General features: G+C 49.9%; 1 protein-coding gene across 1 annotated transcript in view; it reads right to left on the bottom strand.

Annotated features, from left to right (window-relative positions):
* Positions 1-1268: 1268 nt before the first annotated feature.
* LOC103091785 (BDNF/NT-3 growth factors receptor) overlaps positions 1269-20464 on the bottom strand; it is a 270811-nt gene continuing 251615 nt past the window's right edge. Inside the window, exons 17-18 of the mRNA XM_076075159.1 lie at positions 18784-18942; positions 1269-1813 (exon numbers count right to left, since the gene is read on the bottom strand). Coding sequence (XP_075931274.1) covers positions 1628-1813; positions 18784-18942 — 345 coding nt within the window. The 3' untranslated portion in view covers positions 1269-1627. The remainder of the gene's footprint in view (positions 1814-18783; positions 18943-20464) is intronic.

Below are 20464 nucleotides of genomic sequence, written 5' to 3'. Positions count from 1 at the left end.
TCCGCACGAGCGCACAATTCCCCAATTGGTTCCACTTTTTTGTTTCCGTGAAATCGGCGCGCTCCGCGAGTTGCCGCTGATTTGCCGCACGCTTCCTCCTGCCCGTGCCCGGGCACTCGCCGCGGCTACTCACGGGCGCGATCGACGCCGCTGATGCATCTTGGAAATTTCCCGGGGGGGGGGGGGGGGTTGGGATGGTGTTACGGAGGATGAAATTAAGACGACGACATTTTCCTGCTCCCTGCGCTTTTGACATTCCTTGCCCCCCCCCCCTTCCCGTAAGTTATTTATTGAATTAATAAATTCGTTTAACTTTTTCCAATTTCGCACGTGTTGGCACCGGGTTTTTTTTGACGAGCGGAGAATCGGGGGGGGGGGGGGCGGGCGGGGGAGGGGAGACCCAATTTAAAGTGCACACCACCAAAGGACGCCCAGGGTGGCATGCGAGGTGTCTACAGCTTACTCGCCACCCTCTCCGGCACGTCGTTAAGCGTCCCGCTCTGGCTAACGATGATCGCACCCCTCCCCCCACCCCTCCCCCCCCTTGAGCTACAACGATGACGAGCGGACGTCACCAACGACGCTGATGGTCCCCCTCTCATGAACGGGGTTACGGCGGGATGCTCGCTGTCGTTTTTGTTGTATCGCACGGCAGCGGTGAGGCCCGGTTTGGGTTTCGCACGGGCGAAGACTCCACCACCACCTCCACCGCGCGCGTGCGACGCCCTTTTGTTATATCTGTATGTTTATTTAGCGAGTAGCCTATGTGAATAGAGGCCAGGGGCAAGTGGCTAAATAAATATACGACGGCTTTACGGGGCCTTGAACTTGCGTGCGCGCGATCGTCGTCTCGGTTCTGCTCTCCCCCCACCCCCCACCCCCCGCCCCCACCCCTCACCCCCCACCCCCCACCCACTCACGATCGATGCGTCGCTGTTTTGCTCCGGTGACCCCACGATGGAGAGTACGGAGGGATGATAAGTCGGCGTTGCGTAGGGGGGGGGGGGTGGGCGGGTTAAAGAAACAAACGTTTCGGCCAAGGAGACTAAGTCAGGACTGATTGACCCGAAATGCGACTTTTTAAAAACCTTTTTATCCCCCCGTCCTCCAAGGTTCCCCCCACCACCCCCACCCCCCAGAATTAGATTTTTTTTTATAAAACTCCTGATAACGTTTACTCTGAAAATCTCTCCCCCCCCCCCCCAAACATTGACAAATAAACAAAACATAAAATAACGTGCCTACTCCTCCCTCCCGCCCACTGACTCTTCCCCCCTCCACCCATCCCCGCCCAACACTTCTCGTTGCCAGGACTCTGCTTGGTTTTTTCGTGGCAAGTAGCTAAATATAATTGGCAGCTTTTTTCCATATATATTTCTTTACAAACACGTGGGAGAACCGTGGGGCAATTTGTTATGCCACTTTTGTCTCCTCGTTATTACGGGTAAATAAAGTGGCGAACCAGGAGAGGGGGGGGGGCATCGCGGGAGGCATGGGGGGGGGGAGAGGATCTCTGGGGTTTCGTCACGCACTCCCGTAGTTCGAGTTTCAATGTAGTTCTCTCGCGCGCTCAAAATTTTTCCACCCGTCTTATCTCTTTACTTATCGAAGGCCCGCGGTTGCCGCCCTATCCGAGCACGTCGATGTAGATGGGCGACTTGTCCTTGAGCTCCTGGAGGATCCCGTGGATGGTCCGAATGTCCAGCCTCATGTGCGGCTCGCGACACCAGCAGCCCAGCATGAGGTTGTAGACCTCCATGGGGCAGGCGCGCGGACGCTCCAGCACCCGGCCGGCCGACACGCACTCGATCACCTGCTCCGTGCCGACACAGCGAGCGCGCACACGCACGCACAAAGACAAAGATTACCCTCCACCCCCCCCCCCCTTCAGAGTCTTCGCAGACTGTTGGGGGCCAATGCCGTTAGCCGAGGAGTGCCCCATTAAGGCGGCGATGGCGCACGGTGGGGTTGGTGGCCAGCACCGCGCCCGTCCACCTTTGCCGATGTTTACACGCCGCACCAGGTATTAATTTGAGGCTGAGTTTGCCTCGTAATCGCCCAGGGCCGTTTCAAATATATTCGCCACTTTTATTGGTCATGAGCGGGAATTGAACTTGGATCACCGGGCTCGTAGTAGCGCAGCGCGATAACCACCGGGTCACCGCACGAGTGAACGACTGTGGCTTTCAAATGGTTGAAGGTGAAGGTATAGCCCTGCAAGTGCTTGCTCACGTCACTGTTGGTAGAAGCGCCTCCACTAGAGGGCGTTCTAGTCAGCCCCCCCCCCTCTCTGGAGGGTATTTGGGCCTCCTCTTCCACACTGGACAAAGGTGAAACTATTTCTGTCGCTGGCTGAACGGAGGCGATGGAATTGAAGATAATTGCACCGTTTCAACTGCTGTGGTGGGCGATCGAACTGGCGAATTTTACCCCCTGAACTGGCGGGAGGTCGGATTTGCAATGCAGCTGTCAGACGCGAAGTGACGTGATGATTTTGGTAACGGTTGGGATTCAGTTTGTGCGAGTGTGAATTTAAGGTGAACTTGGCAAAACACGCGTGTTATGATTTCCCCCACACTCGATTATATTTTTTGGGTAATTTTCTCTGGCTAAATCGCCTCGAGCGTGTGACGCCTGTTCTATAGATCTCAGAAGTTGAGCACAGTTAAGCCTGGTTAATGCCAGGATGTTAAACTTCCTCGGAATGTCAATTGCGTTGATGGCCTGAGCTATCAGTCGGCCAGAAGACGGTGGCACGACAGCAAAATGATTGTTGGATATATCTGTATGAATTCTAACTGTGTGGAGATTTAAGATTTAGCCACTCGTATGCATAGTGGGGTTTTCTCCGGTGTACCTTGACGTGTCAAATGCCCATGAATATGTTTAAAAGAAAAATCGAGATTTAAAACTCATATCTTAGGAACAGTTGTTTTTGTGTGTTTGGTTTTGTTGTACTTCCCCCACGCCTCCGATGAACATGGTCATCTACGTACAGTGCGAAAGAAGTTCAACAAACATACATTTGGCAAACTTTAAATTTTAACTAAACTATTTTTATTTTACCAGAGAAGGCCGACTGAACTACGATGCTCTTTTTTCCAGATGCGACCTGGCCACAAATGAGAGCTCAACGAAGTGGCTTATCACGTGGAAATTTCTAGCAGCCAATTACTCTAAACACACGTTGTTTCTAAATGTGGAGGGGAAAAACTGGAGGATCCGGGAGAAAAATTCACGCGACCACGGGGAGAACATGCAAATTCGAAATATACAGCAAGCGGCAGGGTCGAGATTGAATCCACGACCTCCTGTATACCGGGCGAGGTAGTTAACATTTTGCCACCGTGGCGCTCATGAAGACCGGACCCTCCTGAGAGATAGTTTTGAGACTCGCTGAGGTTTTCCTGCATAAAGGGCATTTATTATTGCTATTATTGCTGTGGGAAAGCAATTGTTCGGTTCATACGGGCGTGATGAAGCTCTTTATAAAAGTGGAACATTCAGATCCCCCTACGCGTCTCTTTTGAACTCGACTCTACTTAAGACACACCCTGGCATTGATCCCATTTACGGCGTAATGCGGGGGTTTCAATTTCCCAACATTTTTGCAAAAGCCTGCCGCTGAGATGAGAATGATTGATCTGCACAGTAGGGACACGGGGAGAATTTCACTCGGGTTTTTCGAGAGCATTTTGGGCACCTTGAATGCGTCCGACGGGCTGCACCATTGAACTGATCTCGAGTATTATTATCTCCACCATAGTGGGCTTTATTGGTTCGGAAACCGCTCATGATGGTAAAAAAAGTAATAAAACTTGTCCTTCAGCGAAGCGCACCCTCTAGACACCTCCAAGGTTGCTTCCTGTATGCCACGGGCTATTAAGGGATGTAATGCCAGTCAACTTTGTCTCAATTCTCAGCCATATTACCCAGCCTGCCCTCCCCCTCACATTGTTCTACCTGTCGGCTCCCCTGATTTATTTGAGCGGTGAGCCACAGGAACCACGCCCGTGCCTTCTATGCCTTAAATGTGAATTCCCCGGTGGAGCAGATCCCTCCGAACGCGCGCAACATGACGGATAGTGACGTGTACATATTTCGAGGGAGGCAGATACTGACCGAACTGCCACTCGGTCATTGTAATAGCCCGGGCATTTAACACACTATCACACCGGGGACACAGACAGAGGTCCCTTGTTTAGCCACCTTCCCCTTGCTCTTCATTTTTCCCACAATGAGGCGGGTCAATTCCTAGGATATCCCGTGCATAGTGTGCGCCTCAAAACACTTCGTAAGAGCGTTAAGGTGCTTCGGTTGTTTGCGACCAATCAGAAGCGGGTTTTACCTGCTCTCTATTGGCTGTAGTGTCACAATCCACTGGCCAGTGTTCACAGGCGATCGGGATTCTATAATTTTAAGTGTTTAGAAACGAGGCTTAAAGAAATTAGAGAATGTGGGCCAACAATAGCTTGTGAGTAAAATCAATCAACGTCCGTTTTTGATTATTGGGGACCTATTTTACAACATTTTTGTATAAAAATCCCCCCCGTTAGAAACGAACGTTTGGCCGTACGCCTGCCAAAATGTTTAGCTCTGTAGCCCTTCTGTAAAGTAACTGAGAAACGTTCATCGCTCAAGTCGCTCACTCGGTCGGCCAGTCGCGATCATCCCCGCCATGCGTTACAAGAGGCAACCATTAACGTGCACCGAGACGTGTGTACACACATTGCGACTGGAGCCAGCACACACACAAAAATAAAAACCTTTACAGATTCCATACCGTTATAAGCCCCTGACACGCACACTCAATCAGCTTTTTCCCCAACTCCTTTAAGGAGGGGCCGAGGTGTTCCATTATCCTGGGCATCACTCACGCTGCTGTGGTCACTCACCCGTACACGCCCCCCATTCCCCCATGCCCCCCCCCACTTCCCAACCCCAACCCACCCCCCGCCTTCACCAAAATAGCCTCTCCTGCAAGACCGACCCACCAGCTCGCAAAACGCACTACCACTCTCTAAGCACGCGTGTGCTGCGTTTCTATGCCGACGACGCTGCACTGAAAGTCAGGCCAGCCGAGGCTGGGTTGTAAACCCAGGCGGATGATGCCCGTTGAAGATTTTCCACGGCAGTTTTTTTTTTGTTTTACTTGGAGCGGTGGCGCCCCGAGCAAGCACGCCTCGCTCGTTCAGTGGGCCGGGTAGCTCCCTTATGGTGCGCAAGCGTGATGCTCTTAATCCTTTCCACCATTCCGATGAAGTTGCAGGGTGCGCGAGTGTCCTGCTCGCCGCCGAATCTCGAAACGTGCGAGCGGTTCGGCGTTAATTTTATTGCGAGAGGCGTAGTAGTGGCGCCGTCATTTTTAAAGACGTTGTGCTCACCCGCAGAGAACTGTAGCGACACGACCACCGCACTCTACGACAGCTGGCGCCAAACTGTGGCACACGCCCTCCCGCATGGCTTTGTTTGGGAGCCTCGGTACCTCGTGAAGTGTGGCCACACGACCCCGTGAGGTGTGGCCACGTGACCCCGTGAGGTGTGGCCAATGAAACTCGTGAAGTGTGGCCACTGAACCTCGTGAAGTGTGGCCACGCGACCTCGTGAAGTGTGGCTACACGACCCCGTGAAGTGTGGCCACTGAACCTCGTGAGGTGTGGCCACTGAACCTCGTGAAGTGTGGCCACTGAACCTCGTGAAGTGTGGCCACGCGACCTCGTGAGGTGTGGCCACACGACCCCGTGAGGTGTGGCCACGCGACCCCGTGAGGTGTGGCCAATGAAACTCGTGAAGTGTGGCCACTGAACCTCGTGAGGTGTGGCCACGCGACCTCGTGAAGTGTGGCCACTGAACCTCGTGAAGTGTGGCCACACGACATCGTGAAGTGTGGCCACGCGACCTCGTGAGGTGTGGCCACTGAACCTCGTGAGGTGTGGCCACGCGACCTCGTGATGTGTGGCCACGCGACCTCGTGAGGTGTGGCCACGCGACCTCGTGAAGTGTGGCCACTGAACCTCGTGAAGTGTGGTCACGCGACCTCGTGAAGTGTGGCCACGCGACCCCGTGAAGTGTGGCCACTGAACCTTGTGAAGTGTGGCCACACGACCTCGTGAGGTGTGGCCACACGACCCCGTGAAGTGTGGCCACACAACTGCGGTGCCGTAGGGACTTTTATCCAGCAGTGAACCGATAAATGGGGCGCGCGCCACGCGACAAACCTCTCCCGCTGTCGCTCACACAATTGCATTTTTTCTCGTCCGCCGCTTGCCCACCCACTCTGCCACCAGTCCTGCTCCAATACCAAACCCTTAGCCCCCCTCGCCACCCAGGGTCCCTGATCCCTTCAGCCCCCACCCACTCCCTCCCTCCCTCCCTCCCTCCCTCCCTCTCTCCCTCCCTCCCTTCCATCCTCCCGCCAACCCCCCAACCCTACCACCTCCCTTCGGCCGCCCTCTGGGAAGGAGAGTGGTACATTGCTCGGCTCCTCAAAATGTGTCCCATAGCAATCAAAACTATCCAATCCCATCACGCCGCGGCCCATCCCATCCCCACCCCTATCATTTTTCCATCGCCATATGTGCAGAGTGCACACGTCTGGTGTCAGGGTTTACCGAAATAGGTGATAACTCACCCCATAAGCGAGTGGCCACCCCTTCGTAGCACTTGCCCGTGGCAAGCAGAATTGACGCTGGTTTGCTACGCCGGCTGCCGTTTCAAAATAGAAGTTCGACTCATGGCGGTGGTGTTTATTTCATTTTAAATTTGGCAAATTTTTATTTTATTTTTTCCTCCTCTTCCTCCTCGCGCCCCGGAGATAAAGCTGCGGTTTGCTTGGGTGTCCACCGTTCGGATGCTTCGTGTTTCTGCGATGCGGCCGAGCTGGGTAGCGCGTTTTCCCACTTGCTGCATTGCACGCCTTTGGTGTTTCTGGCCCCGGAGTCTGCCGTGGCTGTGTTTCACCGTAAGCACTTGCCCGCCGTCCGCTCCGTAAGCGCGCAATTTAAGAGCCCCGTGGCGTCGTTTCGACAAAGGGCGTTGGGCCCGTGTGTGCCGGCGTCACTCTCCAAAAGGTTCAAATCATATTTAAACAAATTATTCGCAAAATTATTTGATTGGGTGAAACGACGCAGCGACATTAGTCCCCCCTACCCCCCCCCCCCCCCCCCCTTACTGGCAGACTATACTCGCCTGTGAAGCGTAGCACCTGCGTCTCCGTATGAATAGCCACCAATGCAAAATGTGCCACGCGATAATAGTAATCATTGTCGTTAACAAATTATTTGGCGACCATTCTGCATTGGCAGTGGTGTGAGCAAGCAATTGCAGGGCTGCACCCTTGCCGTGTGACCTTTTCTATGATTGCATTAAAGATGCTGCGACATTGATCGCACGGGCAAGCCAGTGTGCGCTTCTGCCATTGTTCCTGTTTAACAACCAAACATGATTTCACCACTGACTAAATTACGATAAATCATAGACAACTGCTCTTCATAGAGCGTTGCCAATGGCTCTTGTAACAAAAACCGAAAAAAATAATTAAAATTCTAAATCACCCCTCATCTCAAGCAGGATCTTACCTGATTTTACACAAATAAAACCGATGCATTTCACAAACCTCTTATTCCTCTTATTCCTACAAGCGTGTGCATTCTTTGTCGAGGTTGAAGAGCGCACACACGCATTCTGGGGCGAGTCACAATTACAACAGCATCAATCACTAAATGAGTTTGAATCGCCTACAGCACTCGATCTTTAGAAATCCTTTGTGGATATCCGAGCAGTTTCAATTTCTTATAGAATCCTGTGGGGGATTTTTTATTCTCTAAAAATATAATATCCCGGGCACACGAGATGATGTTTTTTTTTATTCCGAGTACAATTTGCCCATCCAGGTTTGTGAGAACAACAGAGACGCCAAAAACGGCACTCATATTAAGCCACAGGTATCAAGACTGAAATAAATAAAACATATTTATAATAGGCAACGCTTGTTGGTGATGGCCCATCTTCATAGCACATTTGTGATGTGAAGAATGTGTCCTGGACAAGGGCGATTGCCCGAAACGTCGCCTATTTTTTATTTTTAGGCCACAGTGTTATTGAACGAATCCGTTGAAGGGTTGTTGTTAACTTAGCTTGTGCACCACTGCTAAAGCAGCAGCAACATCAACAGCAGCAGCAACATCAACAGCAGCATCAGCAGCAACATCAACCACAGCAATAGCAGCATCAGCAGCAACAGTAGCAGCAGCAGCAACCACAGCAATAGCAGCAGCAACAACAACAGCATCAGCAGCAACATCAACCACAGCAATAGCAGCAGCAGCAACAACAACAGCATCAGCAGCAACATCTACCACAGCAGTAGCAGCATCAGCAGCAACAGCAGCAGCATCAGCAGCAACAGCAGCAGCATAAGCAGCAGCAACCACAGCAATTGCAGCAGCAACAACAATAGCAGCAGCAACAGCAGCAACAACTACAGCAGCAGCAACAGCAGCAGCATAAGCAGCAGCAACCACAGCAATAGCAGCAGCAACAACAAGAGCAGCAGCAACAGCAGCAACAACTACAGCAGCAGCAACAGCAGTAGCATAAGCAGCCGCAGCAGCAACAATAACAGCAGCAGCATTAGCAGCAACAGCAGCAGCAATAGGTGTAATTTCAGCAGCAGCAACAGCAGCACAACAACAGCAGCAGCCTCGTCACCAAAGAATTCGTTAAATTTTCGAGTGAGGTCATTGCCCACGAACGCAGCGCGACCCACAAGGCCTGGGTGGGTTTTTAGAGCCGAGAGGGGAGCGAGCGAGCGAGCGGGCGTGGCGCACCGCTCCGTCTCCGTCTCTCTCTTCTCGGCTTTTCACGTCGCGGACAGCAGGGGTAGGGGGAGGGTGTGGGGGCAAGCAGCGGTTGCGGCTCCACGTCGCGAGATTTTTTTTTTTAATTTTCTTTTCCGCGTGAAAATAATAAACGAAGGGCCCGTCGCTTTACGCGCGAGGATTGTGCGGATTCTTCTCGCGGGTGCGCCTTCCACGGCCGGCACGCAAGCGGCCGGTTGTTTCCACCTCTGCGGCATGCGACGTCGTCCGCTCCCGCTGACTGACGTGGAAACGAAGGTGCAGAAAGGCGCTCGACGGTTAAAAGTGGATTGCACAAATACATGGGATTGCACCGCAAGTTAAACTTTTCTCGTTGCATAGCTACCGTGTAATTGTTGACGTCGCTGTATACGTTGTGCCAACTTGTCTCTTTGTGCCGATTTCCAAGGAGAATACTGGGGAATTGGAGAATCCTGGGAAGCTGTCACAGGTGACAACTCTATTTACAGATCCGCAAGCCACTTTATTTCGCCCAGGAGCCACAACCTCCGATGAACGTAGCCACACACGGACAGAACCGGTGGCGTAAGCAACAACCCTGAAAATGAGAAGCCACGCTGACCCGTGGCTTTCAGACTCGCATACTCGTTGGAGGAGAATTCATTCGAATTCATTGACAGTGAAGAAGGACACTGCCCACTCCCTTGCTTCCCCCTGCTGCATGAACTCGAACCTGCCCTTCAGTTTAGCATTTCAATTCCTGTTGCGATAACCCCGACTCCAATCTCAATGCGACCCCCCCCCCCCCCCCCGACTCTCAAACTCTCTCTCTGATCAGCCGCGATGGGCGAATCGCGACTGATCCGGTTGAGATGTAACGCCAATCAGCACTATCTGCCCCGGCGCAGAGATCAGATGGTATCGTGCCGGATTAACCTCCATCACACCTTGTCAAGCAGTGGTCTCCCATACATGTGTCCGCTGCCATTCCTGACAGGACCCTGTGTATATGACCGTTAAGTATGTATTGAGCAATGTTAGATAACTAACATTGTTAGATAACTAACATTGCATTTGTTTACAATGCTCTACAATCAGCTCGTACACACACACACAAACAAACCACATTTGTTGTTGAAATACAAATTAAATCCTTGGAAATTGTATTTTCCCGAAAGCGTCGCACGCAATTCTGCGGCGCGACAAGTTAGGGTTAAAGGTGCAGCCCTGTAATTCCTCACCTCACGCCACTGCTGGCAGGAGGAGGACCTCGACGAGAGCAAGCTCTCTGGAGGATAATATTTGGCCTACTCTTCCATGCTGGTGGGACATCGTCAAAGTAGTGGAAGTACCCACACTTTACCCCACAGCAAGAAACCTGACGGTCAACTCACAGAGACGCAGTCATTTGCACTACCGGCAGCATCCCTCTTCAGCGTAAAATATATATAAAAAAAACAATCCTATCGCCTTATATTTTTGCCTGGGGATACCATTCATTTGGCTATACATTGATGCCCTGTGCCGTGTGCTACCCTTACGCCAGACCGCCTGAAGGGGTGCATTTCTATGAAGCCAGATGTGAAATGAAATTGGTCATCAGGATGTAATAGCGCCATTCATGCAAGGCACATCGCTTATATATCTCCTGATGTATAGCGCTGAATAGCAGCCATTAAATATCGGTGCATTTCCTGTCATAATACACCCTCGAAATATGAAATAACCGCCTCTTTAACTCCCCGAAATGTTCAATTGTGCCGCATTATCAACAATTAACGGACTGCATTGCCCTCGTCACGTGTTAAATTATCTTCGCAGTTTCCACTTCCGTCGGTGTAACATTTGTTTGAAACACGTTTCAAGGACTGACGCTGGTTTTGCGCGCGTTTTTAAAATATTTTTCACACACACACACGTGTGGATGTGCAATTAAAGCGAGCAACGTTTTAGATCCGTGTAAAATATCCTCCTTTTTAACGCAGGGCAATTATCGCCACGCCTCGGATAAATAATCTGTGGCACGCGAAATACCGCTCATGTCTGAAATAATTACAAAAATGTACAGCATCGCTGTGTACGGTGATTGCTTGTGAGGTTGATATTGCATTGTTTATTTATAGTTTACAATAAAAGGAAAGGAACAACAGATATTACAATCTCACTTTTGACTTCAAGAATAGAAAAAAAAATCCATACCATATACTTGCAAAGAAGAATTCAATTCTTCAGGCAATATATTTAATTGCGTTATATAACGTAGAAATTGGGTAAAGGCGCAGCCCTGCAAATCGCCTACGCACGCCACTGCTGGCGGATGGGCGTCCGCTTGGGGGAGATCTGGAGAGGCACCCTCCAGAGGGTACTTTGGCCTACTCTTCCATGCCGGGCCACAAAGTTTTGGAAAGATGTGGGAGTTACCCACACTTGACCCTGCCACACTTGACCCCGCCACACTTGACCCCGCCACACTTGACCCCGCCACACGCGACCCCGCCACACGCGACCCCGCCACACGCGACCTGCTGGTCGCCCAACTGTGGTGTAGCCCACTCATTCCTGCTGGATCGGGGTGATGCCACTTTCTGAGTGGTGGGGGGAGAGGATTTCCGAAATTCCCCCCCCCCCCACCCCCCAACCCCCGTTGTTTCAACCGCCGCACCGGGAGATAGAATCGAACCGGCGACCTCTGGATTTCAGGTTCCGGTGCGCCCACCATTACAGAATCAGAATCTTCATTTATTCTGGAGGAATCGGATGAGCTTTGAAACTCTTTTTCACGAAAGTCAAGCAGACAGCGTCCCTCTCATTATCTACCAATACACAGGATAATTACGGAAGCATAAAAAATACGACGGTATTTACTACTATATTTACCCAAGAATGTCAGTGTCTAACGTGTGTGACGTCACTCCACGTCCACCAGCCCCCCTCATTAATAATCATGAACAGGTTACGTCCTCCACATGGACCCCCCTCATTAATAATCATGAGTGGGTGCCGTCACTCCACATGGGGGGGGGGGGGGGGGGGAGACACCTCCTCCCTCCTCCTCGGCGTCAACTTACAACCCTCACTAGAAAGGCAGAACCCTCACATCACACCATCTCCGTAACGCTATTGAGACGAAAATCTTGACTTAAAGCTTTCGTGACTGCAGGAATTCTTATTTTTGGGGTCTTTCGGTAAAGTCACGTAGATAGGTTCAAAGAAAATAACAAAAAACTACGACGTTCCGATCGCAACGCAAGCGGCCATCATCAGGAAAAGGGGGTTAGCTTCTAAAGGCAAACTGTTTATAAAGGTTTGAAATGGGCGTAGCCCAAATGTCAGCAGCATGGGCGGGGCAGCTAATGTTAATGTGAGTGGTGGGCGGCGACCGCAACGGTGGTGGGTTTTCCACCAATTAAATGGCTGCCAGGTGAAAATTAGCATATTAATGTAAGACCGGGGAGCGGCCTCTATGGTGAGCGCGCTGTGGTGGCTATGTTAATGTGAGAGATTAGCATGTTAATGTGAGATATTAGCATGTTAATGGGAGATCACAGAGCAGCAACCTCAAGGTTGGCACTGGTTGTGTAAGTGTGAACCTGTTAATGAACAACTAACATCGGAAGGTGGTAGGATGGGAACATCATAGCCGGTTATGACTTAAACTGGTTGATAACGTCCTTCCAATGATTGCTCAGTTTGTACCCATCTTCTCGGTTGAAACTGTCGGTGTCTGTATATGTGGATGGCTTCATGAACGAATATTTTTTTGATAGCCAGTGGGTTTGCAAAGTACCTTTGTCTTAGAGAAATCAATTTCGCGGGAGCCCACCGCATTAAAACAATGATCAGCCACGGGTGAGGTATTGGTCCTACTGTGTTTCAGATCTGCCTTATGTTCACGAACACGGTCCAAGACATGTCGCTTAGTTTTCCCAATGTAACTACTGCCGCAGACACAGCTTAGTTTGTAGACGCCAGGGTATTGCATGTCAGGGATCACATCCTTCACAGATGGAATCAGATCACAAACTTTATGTACTGTGTTAAATCGAACCTGGATCTTGTGTTTGCTCATGATTTTGGAAATATTTTTGGTGACCCCTGCTATGTATGGCAAGGTGATGGTTTTGATTGGGTCCTCAGATGGTTATTTCTAAACGGTTGGGGTGATAGCTTTATGGATTGTGTAGTCTGCACATCCATTCATCTTGAGAGCTTGGTGTACGTGTTCATTGGCTAGGTGATGATAGTCAGAAATACATCGAGCTCTATGGTGTAAAGTTTTGATGAGGGAATTCTTCTGGGATGGATGGTGGTGGGAGTCAGGTTTTAGATACATTGGGGTACCTTCAACTTGTTTGTAGAATGTTCCATTCCAGGTGAAGTAAGTGTTGGTGAGGCAGTGTCTCACGAGGGCCAGTACATCAGCATTCAGTTCTTGTTGGACCAAATATTCAATGATTGCAATGGTGTCAGGCACAGGAACTTGGGTAAACAAAGAGACTACATCGAAACTAACGAGCAAATCACCTGGAGATAGTGAGACGGGAAAAAGTCTAGTCACTATAATAATAGTAGTAACAAAACAAGAAACGTGATCAAATAACGTCCTGAAATTTATTGTTTCGTTTTTCTCCCCCCCCCTCCCCCTTACAAAAAAAACTATAGGCGATGCGATTATTTAGTTTTGGTCAAAATGACAACCGAAAAGGTCTCGTGAGATTGCAAACAAACTCGAACGGCGCCGTCGTGCCCCCCACTCGCATTTCATCATAACATTGTCACAGTTGCCTCTTGCCCGCTCTTGGAATTACTTCCTAATTTAATTGCTCGTCTCGCCGAGTGCGGGCGAGCACATTTGAAGGTCAGCCCCCGAACAAAGTATCCCCGCCGTGAAGTAACAAACGCGGCATTGATTCTGCTTTAATCCGCCCGCATAAACGAGCAACACGGTCGCCATCCTGCGCCTTAAAGGAGGCGCCGCCACTAACCCTCGTCGCAGAACGCGATACCTTCCCAAATATCGCTTCAAACCGCTAATGCACGATCCCATCTTTTCCCATCTCTTGCTCATTTATAGGCCACAGCGTGAAGCCTAATTTATGCAACTACCAAACCAGTAAAAGTGTTATATTCACATTCCCTGCATTGTAATGACCCTACTAGGAGCATTTATCTTATTTATTTCACAATTGCATAACCAATATGATCCGGTATAACTCTGGTTATGCAGTCAGATGTTTAACACTCAAGTTCAGGGGAAGCGGGGAGGGGGAGGGAGCGTGGTGTTTTGATTTAGGCTCGTGTTGGGCACGGTTTTTTTTTCTCTCTCCAAAAGATCGTCTTAACACCCATTGTCCCAAGGCCATTCATATTCCGCAGGCGTTCGGTTATGATTAATAAAGGTTGGCACTTTCATCAGCATCCGGCATAAATTCAGGAACGACACGCAAATTAAACGGAAACCTTTCCGTGGGTGCATTTTGCTTTGCCACCCTCCCCCCCACCCCCCCCCCGTCACGCTACGTCCGCCACCACCGCCGTTCTGTGGCCCGTGACCTGCGCCGAGCCATGCGTACGCGCGGCACCTCCCAAACGACGGAACGGGAGAGGGAGGTTGCAGCGTGCGTTCTTCCGTCGGGGTCGTGCGGCCGAGCCGCGGCGGTCGCAAGCAGCCGTGCACATTTCAATACGATCGTCTGAGCAACTGCGCACTGTTAAATCGAAAACTAATTTCTGCACGATGAGGGAGCGGGGGACGTTGACGTTGATGGTGCTGGTAGGGATGTTGCTGATGCGGCCGTCTGGAACGCTCTTCCTTCTGGCATTAAGAAGCCACTGGAGCTATGCACTTTTAAATCAAGATTGAAAACTCATTTCGTTGGAAGTGCTTTTTGTGTTTAGTTTGTTGTCCTTCCCCCACACCTCCAATTAGCACGGTTGGCTACGTACGATGCGAAAGAAGTTCAACATACATACATGATGCTGATGGTGATGATGTTAATGTTGGTGGTGTTGAGGAGGTAGCTGCATGATGAGGAAGTGGGGGATTTTTATGTTGATGGTGGTGATCGTGGTGATGAGTGGTGATGTTGATGCTGCGGCCGTCTGGAACGCTCTTCCTTCCGACATTAGGAAGTCACTGGAGCTATGCACTTTTAAATCTAGATTGGAAACTAATTTTGCTAGAACTGATTTTTGCGTTTAGTTTGTTGTCATGTCCCTCCACACCTACGTAGTTCAATATACCAAAAAAATAACAAAGACAAAGATCCCTCGTATAGCCTGTAACAGACTGTTGGGGCAAGTGCTGTTAGCGAGGACCTATGAAGGCCGGCACGGCATACCAGGGGGTGGGTGGCCAACACCACGGCCGGCCGCCTTTGTCTCCCCAGTGATGATGTTTACACACTGCACCAGGTACTCATTTGAGGCCGAGTCGACCTAGGAGAAGCCCAGGACCGGTTCAGATAATCGTCACACTACTGCTACACTACCGCTCTCCTGTAAATGCACGCACATACGACTCGGTCCAGCGGGGGCTTCCTCCGTCCAAACGGCGGGGCTTAGCGGCACGTTCGGTTGCATCGCGGTGGAAGCCCGCGGGGTGAACCCGTCAACTTGATGCAATTTAGGGTTGTCCGGGAGTCTCGTGCGACCTCTCTCCGGCGGGGTCCTTGGGTTCACCCCGTCGATTTTGAGACCCCGCCCCCACTCCCCCCTTGTCCTGCGCTCTGCAGCCCCAGTGAAAGTGCCACTTCCGAATCAGTTCCCACCATTGTCCGGGAGGGATGCCCCATCCTCCTCGCTGTGTTGGCCGTGCCTTTAGGCCGCGAGAACATGGGTTTAATCTCGCGTTCTCTTAAATAAATAAATAAAAACACAGTCGGGTAATCCCCCAAACGAATTTGCCGCCGAGCAGTCCGCTCATGGCATTTTGTGCAAAGGGCGCCCATGGACCTGGGTTCGTTCCCCTTTGTTTCAAACCCAGGTTCGCTTATGAGTAAGAATGCTAACAGCAGCGCCATTTGTTTATACGGGGAAAAGCTCGACAGGGTAATGAGATTATTTGTTTTGGCTCAACAACAACAACGACAAGAACGGGGCCCTTTTTACGTTGGGATTAGGCAGTTTCTTTCGTGGGATTTTGTGCGGGATGGAAACCCCACGCACCTGGGCAATACCCAGCATGCATAGACAAGGGAGGGAACACTCCAAGTTCTACAGAGGTAGATTAAATCCCCTTCCTCGACCACCATCTCTGGGACATCTGGCAGCCCAGTAGGTTTGGCAGTTTCAAGGATGTACGTGATCCAACAACCCTTGCTTCCACAGCGCTGGATCACAGGAATGTACTATCACACCCGGCTAGAGAGGAATGGGGTTTCTGTTTGTTCTGTAAAATGTAATATCAAAAGATGCGCTCATCCTACTCAATGCAAATACACTTTAGTTTAGCAAATATGATTTTTGCTGCTGCTGCTGTACAGTTCGATATATTGAATCTATAGCCATCCGCCTGGCCTGCCCTGGGCAATGAAAAGTATAATCATTGTAATACATTCCAGCCATTGTAGACCAATCAATTGATGAAGGCCTTCCCCACGTTGTGTCGGTCACGGGGGATTTTTTTACCATACTTCACCATGCTCGTTTGTGTAGGGTTGGTAAAAAAGGTGGCAAAGGAATGACCGATTCTGGCATCGCTTGCCACTGATGTTAGCCGTGGCCAGGAATCACATTATGGTCACCAGCGTACAAACGCGCCCTCAGGTGGGGACGACTGCTTGTGTGGCGATTGAAACGTCGTGACCTATTATTTTTTTTACCTACGTGACTTTACCGAAAGAACCAAAGAGTATGCCTTTATCTACCGTGTAACCGGATCACTGCCACTGATTTTTCGCGATGACAATGAACATTTGACTTCAATTCCATCCCCCCCCCAACCCCACCTCTCCCCTTCCGTTTGGTGAGAATTTATTTTGTAACACGTGGTACAGTTGTAGCCACATTAATTTTCACTTGGCCTGCAAAAAATCTAGGCACGAGTATAACAAGCTGAGGAGTCTCCAGCGCAACAGCTCGTATCCTCATGAGACGCTGCTAAGTTGATAATAATAATAATAATTCAAATGTATAATGCGAATTCCACCCCAGTATATCAATGCGCAATGCATGAAAAGCAGTGAAACAAAAACACAACCAGGGCAATCGAACAAACTAAAGAGGGAAGGCCACTTTAAAGAGATGGGTTTTCAAAGCAGACTTAAATTTATCTACTGACTTGGATTGCCCTGATTGCAAGTGGCAAGGCGTTCCATATCTTGGGTGCCACGCTAACAAAAGCCCGATCACCAAAATAGCGCAACCTCAACCTGGGAGTGCCGAGCAGTTGGAGATCAGAACAACGTAAGGACCTTGATGGAATATATAAATGTATTAGTTCCTGCAAGTAATGGGGGGTGAGCCCTTTTAGAGCCTTATAGGTTAATAGCAGTATGTTAAAATACACTCGGAATTTGACCGGGAGCCAATGAAGAGATAAAAGGACTGTGTAATGTGTTCAGGGAATGTTGTGTGTGTGTGTGTAAGCACTCTAGCAGCTGCATTCTGAATAGGCTGGAATCTGCCAAGTACTTTGATCGGAATCCAACCCAGTATAAGGCATAGTCGAGTCGAGATAACACAAAAAGCATGGACCAGTCTCTCCGAGTCAGATTAATGAGACGGATTGCAAGCAAATATGTCCCGGGGCACACGAGTTGTAAATGCAGACCCAACATAAATCTATGCAATTTTTTTGGACGTGGCTGGAAAAATACAACAGCATGACCCTCATGAGTTTCATATTGTAATTATGAAGGCACTTCTTTCTTTTTTTAAAGATAAGTGCGTAATACAAAACGCATTATAACAAACTTGTGTGTGTGCGCGTGCGCGCGTTTTTTAATATGTCACTAAGCCCCGCGGGAAATTTGCGTTAAAAAGACCTCATTATCACGGAGTTAAATGTGTAACCAGCGATAGGCCCTTAATGCAAATAACATTCCACGGAAGGTAATTCGGATGCTTACTTCTTCCAGAGAGCGCGCGAGTTCAATAATTGGTATGTGAATGCAAAAACTCACCAAAATTGTAAAAAAAAAAAATCTAAATGCAAGCTGCGACATGCACTCCAAAAAAGTAGTTTTTGCCTCCGAAAAGAGGGGTCCTATCTCCCCGCGGTCGCTAACGCGTTCAATTAATTTCCAATGCTTTTAATGACTTTTGATAAATTCAGTTTTAGCAGCGGAAAGAAACAGTTGAAGGTAAAAGTGGAGAGCTGTCGTAATAATAATGACAAAAAGTCGTTGAAATTCTTATGCGCTCGTGCGCGTACGGATATGCTAGGGATTCAGTCTGACGACCAATGTGCATTTGGTGCCATGCATCACCGGCGTCGATCACGAGTCCGGTGAATGCACGTATGTATGTATGCTGAACTTCTTTCGCACCGCACGCAGCCAAACATATTAATCGGAGGTGCGGGGGAAGGACAACAAGCTAAGCACGAAAAGCAGTGGTAACTCCTGGTGAATGGGTCAAACAAGCTGTCTACTGGACCTCTGCGACTTCTGATTCGGATACAGTAAAACCTTGTATTGCGAGCATGATTCGTTCCGGAAACGTGTTTGTAATCCAAAGCACTCGTATATCAAAGCACTCGTATATCAGTTGTGATCACGTGACGCTAGGCAGACAAAGCGTATACGTGCTACTCGTATTGCAAGACCCTCGCTCGTTTATCAAATTAATTTGAACATTTTTGCTCGTCTTGCAAAACACCCGCAGATTCAAGTTACTCGCAATCCAAGGTTTTATTGTATTCTTGTTCTGACTCGCATGCTCACTTTCTCACTCGCTCTCCCTCCCTCTCTGTGTGCGCGTGTGCACTCGTTGTGTGCGCGCTTCCATGCGCTCTGCGCACCTCGTTGTTGGAGAGCTGGTACCAGGGCTGCTTGCCGTAGGTGAAGATCTCCCAGAAGAGCACCCCCAAGCTCCATACGTCGCTCTCTGCTGTGAAGCGGCGGTACATGATGCTCTCCGGCGGCAGCCAGCGAATCGGCAGCATCGTGTGTCCCCCAACCTTACGGGAAACAGCAGCAGCAGCGACAGCAGCAGCAGCAGCACATTTACTCGTGTCGTATTATTATTATTAATCGCCGTCAACAACGTCGGCATCTGCGTCGTCATCGTCGTCGGCCACTATTAATCCACTGCAGGGGATGAAAACTTCCCAGATCGTTGCCATCTCGCGCAGTTGACCCGCCCACACGGGACAGATGTGGAAAAAAAGAGCTTCATGGCTCATTGGGATGCCTCCTGAAGTCTAAATTAGTTCCATTTTTCCATTTATTTGGTACAGCCCTGTGAGCCATTCGGCTCTTGAATCGGGTGCAACCGCAACAAACAAAAAACATGAACAAGAAAACATCTTAAAGTGACTGTGTGTGACTGTGCAAACAGAAAATCCAGGGAAAAAACAGCAAAAATATTCCTGAGAAAGCACCGTTACATCAACGCTGCGTGCAAAAATCCCAGTGTGATGCAAGTCAAACAACAACAACAACAACCACAAGACAACTTAGATTAAGGCCATCAGTCTAACTCCGTACTACAATAAACAAAAACATGGCCAAACAAAGTCTAGATTGGGCTGTGCGAAGTAACTGTTCGCCCAACGCCTCTGCCAACAACCGGGAGACGATTTCGCCGCTCCGTCTCCGTCGGCGGGACGAGCCCTCTCGGCCTCTCCCGTCGCTATTCTTTGCCAGTGGCAGAAAAGTGTCCTGCCCAAGGCCTACTTAACATTCCTTCACAGCTTGAAGTGTGTGCGGTGTCTTTAATCAATGCGTTCCTTCTTTCCCGTCTCTCCATGTCATTCCAAAGCTTGCTTTAGTGGGTGGGGGGTGGGGGGGGGGGTGTTCTTTCAGGTACTCCGGTTTCCTCTCACAAGGAGCCAATTAAATCATTAATGGCTTTGGTCACACATCCAAATGCGAAACCATCCTTGAACCCCTACCCCCCCCCCCCCAAAAAAAAAGAAAGCCTCGAGGCTAAATGAGAACATCTTTGGGTAAACAGTGGTGATGTGGCTCAGCAATGAGACGTTGGCTACTTATTGTAGTGGTTCGTGGTTCGAAGTGGGCCAGGCCACGCCTGGCTATTGCTGCAGGTTTATTAACTGCACAATGCGCGCTGTCCACTTCACGGTGGACGTTAAACATCCCCTGGAGTCAATGAGAACAGAGGAGGCCGTCGCGTTCCCGCTGCGTCGTCAAAATTTGCCGAAATTCGCCAAAATTCGAGAATCACACCGTAAATGTATCGAATGGGATTGCATGTACGTGTGTGTGTGTGTGTAAGTTGAACTTCTCTCGCACCACCGTACGCGGCCAACCGTGCTAATCGGAGTTGGGGGGGGGGGGGGAATGGACGGCAAAACTAAACACAAAAAGCAGTTCTGAAGAAATGTGTCTTCAATCTAGATTTAAAAGTGCATATAGCAGCTCCAGTGGCTTCCTAAGATCGGAAGGAAAGGCGTTCCAGACAGCCGCAGAAGCTCGTCTAAAAGCTACCGCGCGGTGATGCGGTGTGACCGTCCTTTG

The sequence above is a fragment of the Petromyzon marinus genome, chromosome 52 (assembly GCF_048934315.1).
Source record: "Petromyzon marinus isolate PM22_M1 ecotype Great Lakes invasive population chromosome 52, UKy_Petmar_22M1.pri1.0, whole genome shotgun sequence".
Taxonomy (NCBI): domain Eukaryota; kingdom Metazoa; phylum Chordata; class Hyperoartia; order Petromyzontiformes; family Petromyzontidae; genus Petromyzon; species Petromyzon marinus.
The sequence above is the reverse complement of the archived record's forward strand: the minus strand, read 5'-3'. Positions and strand labels throughout refer to the sequence as shown.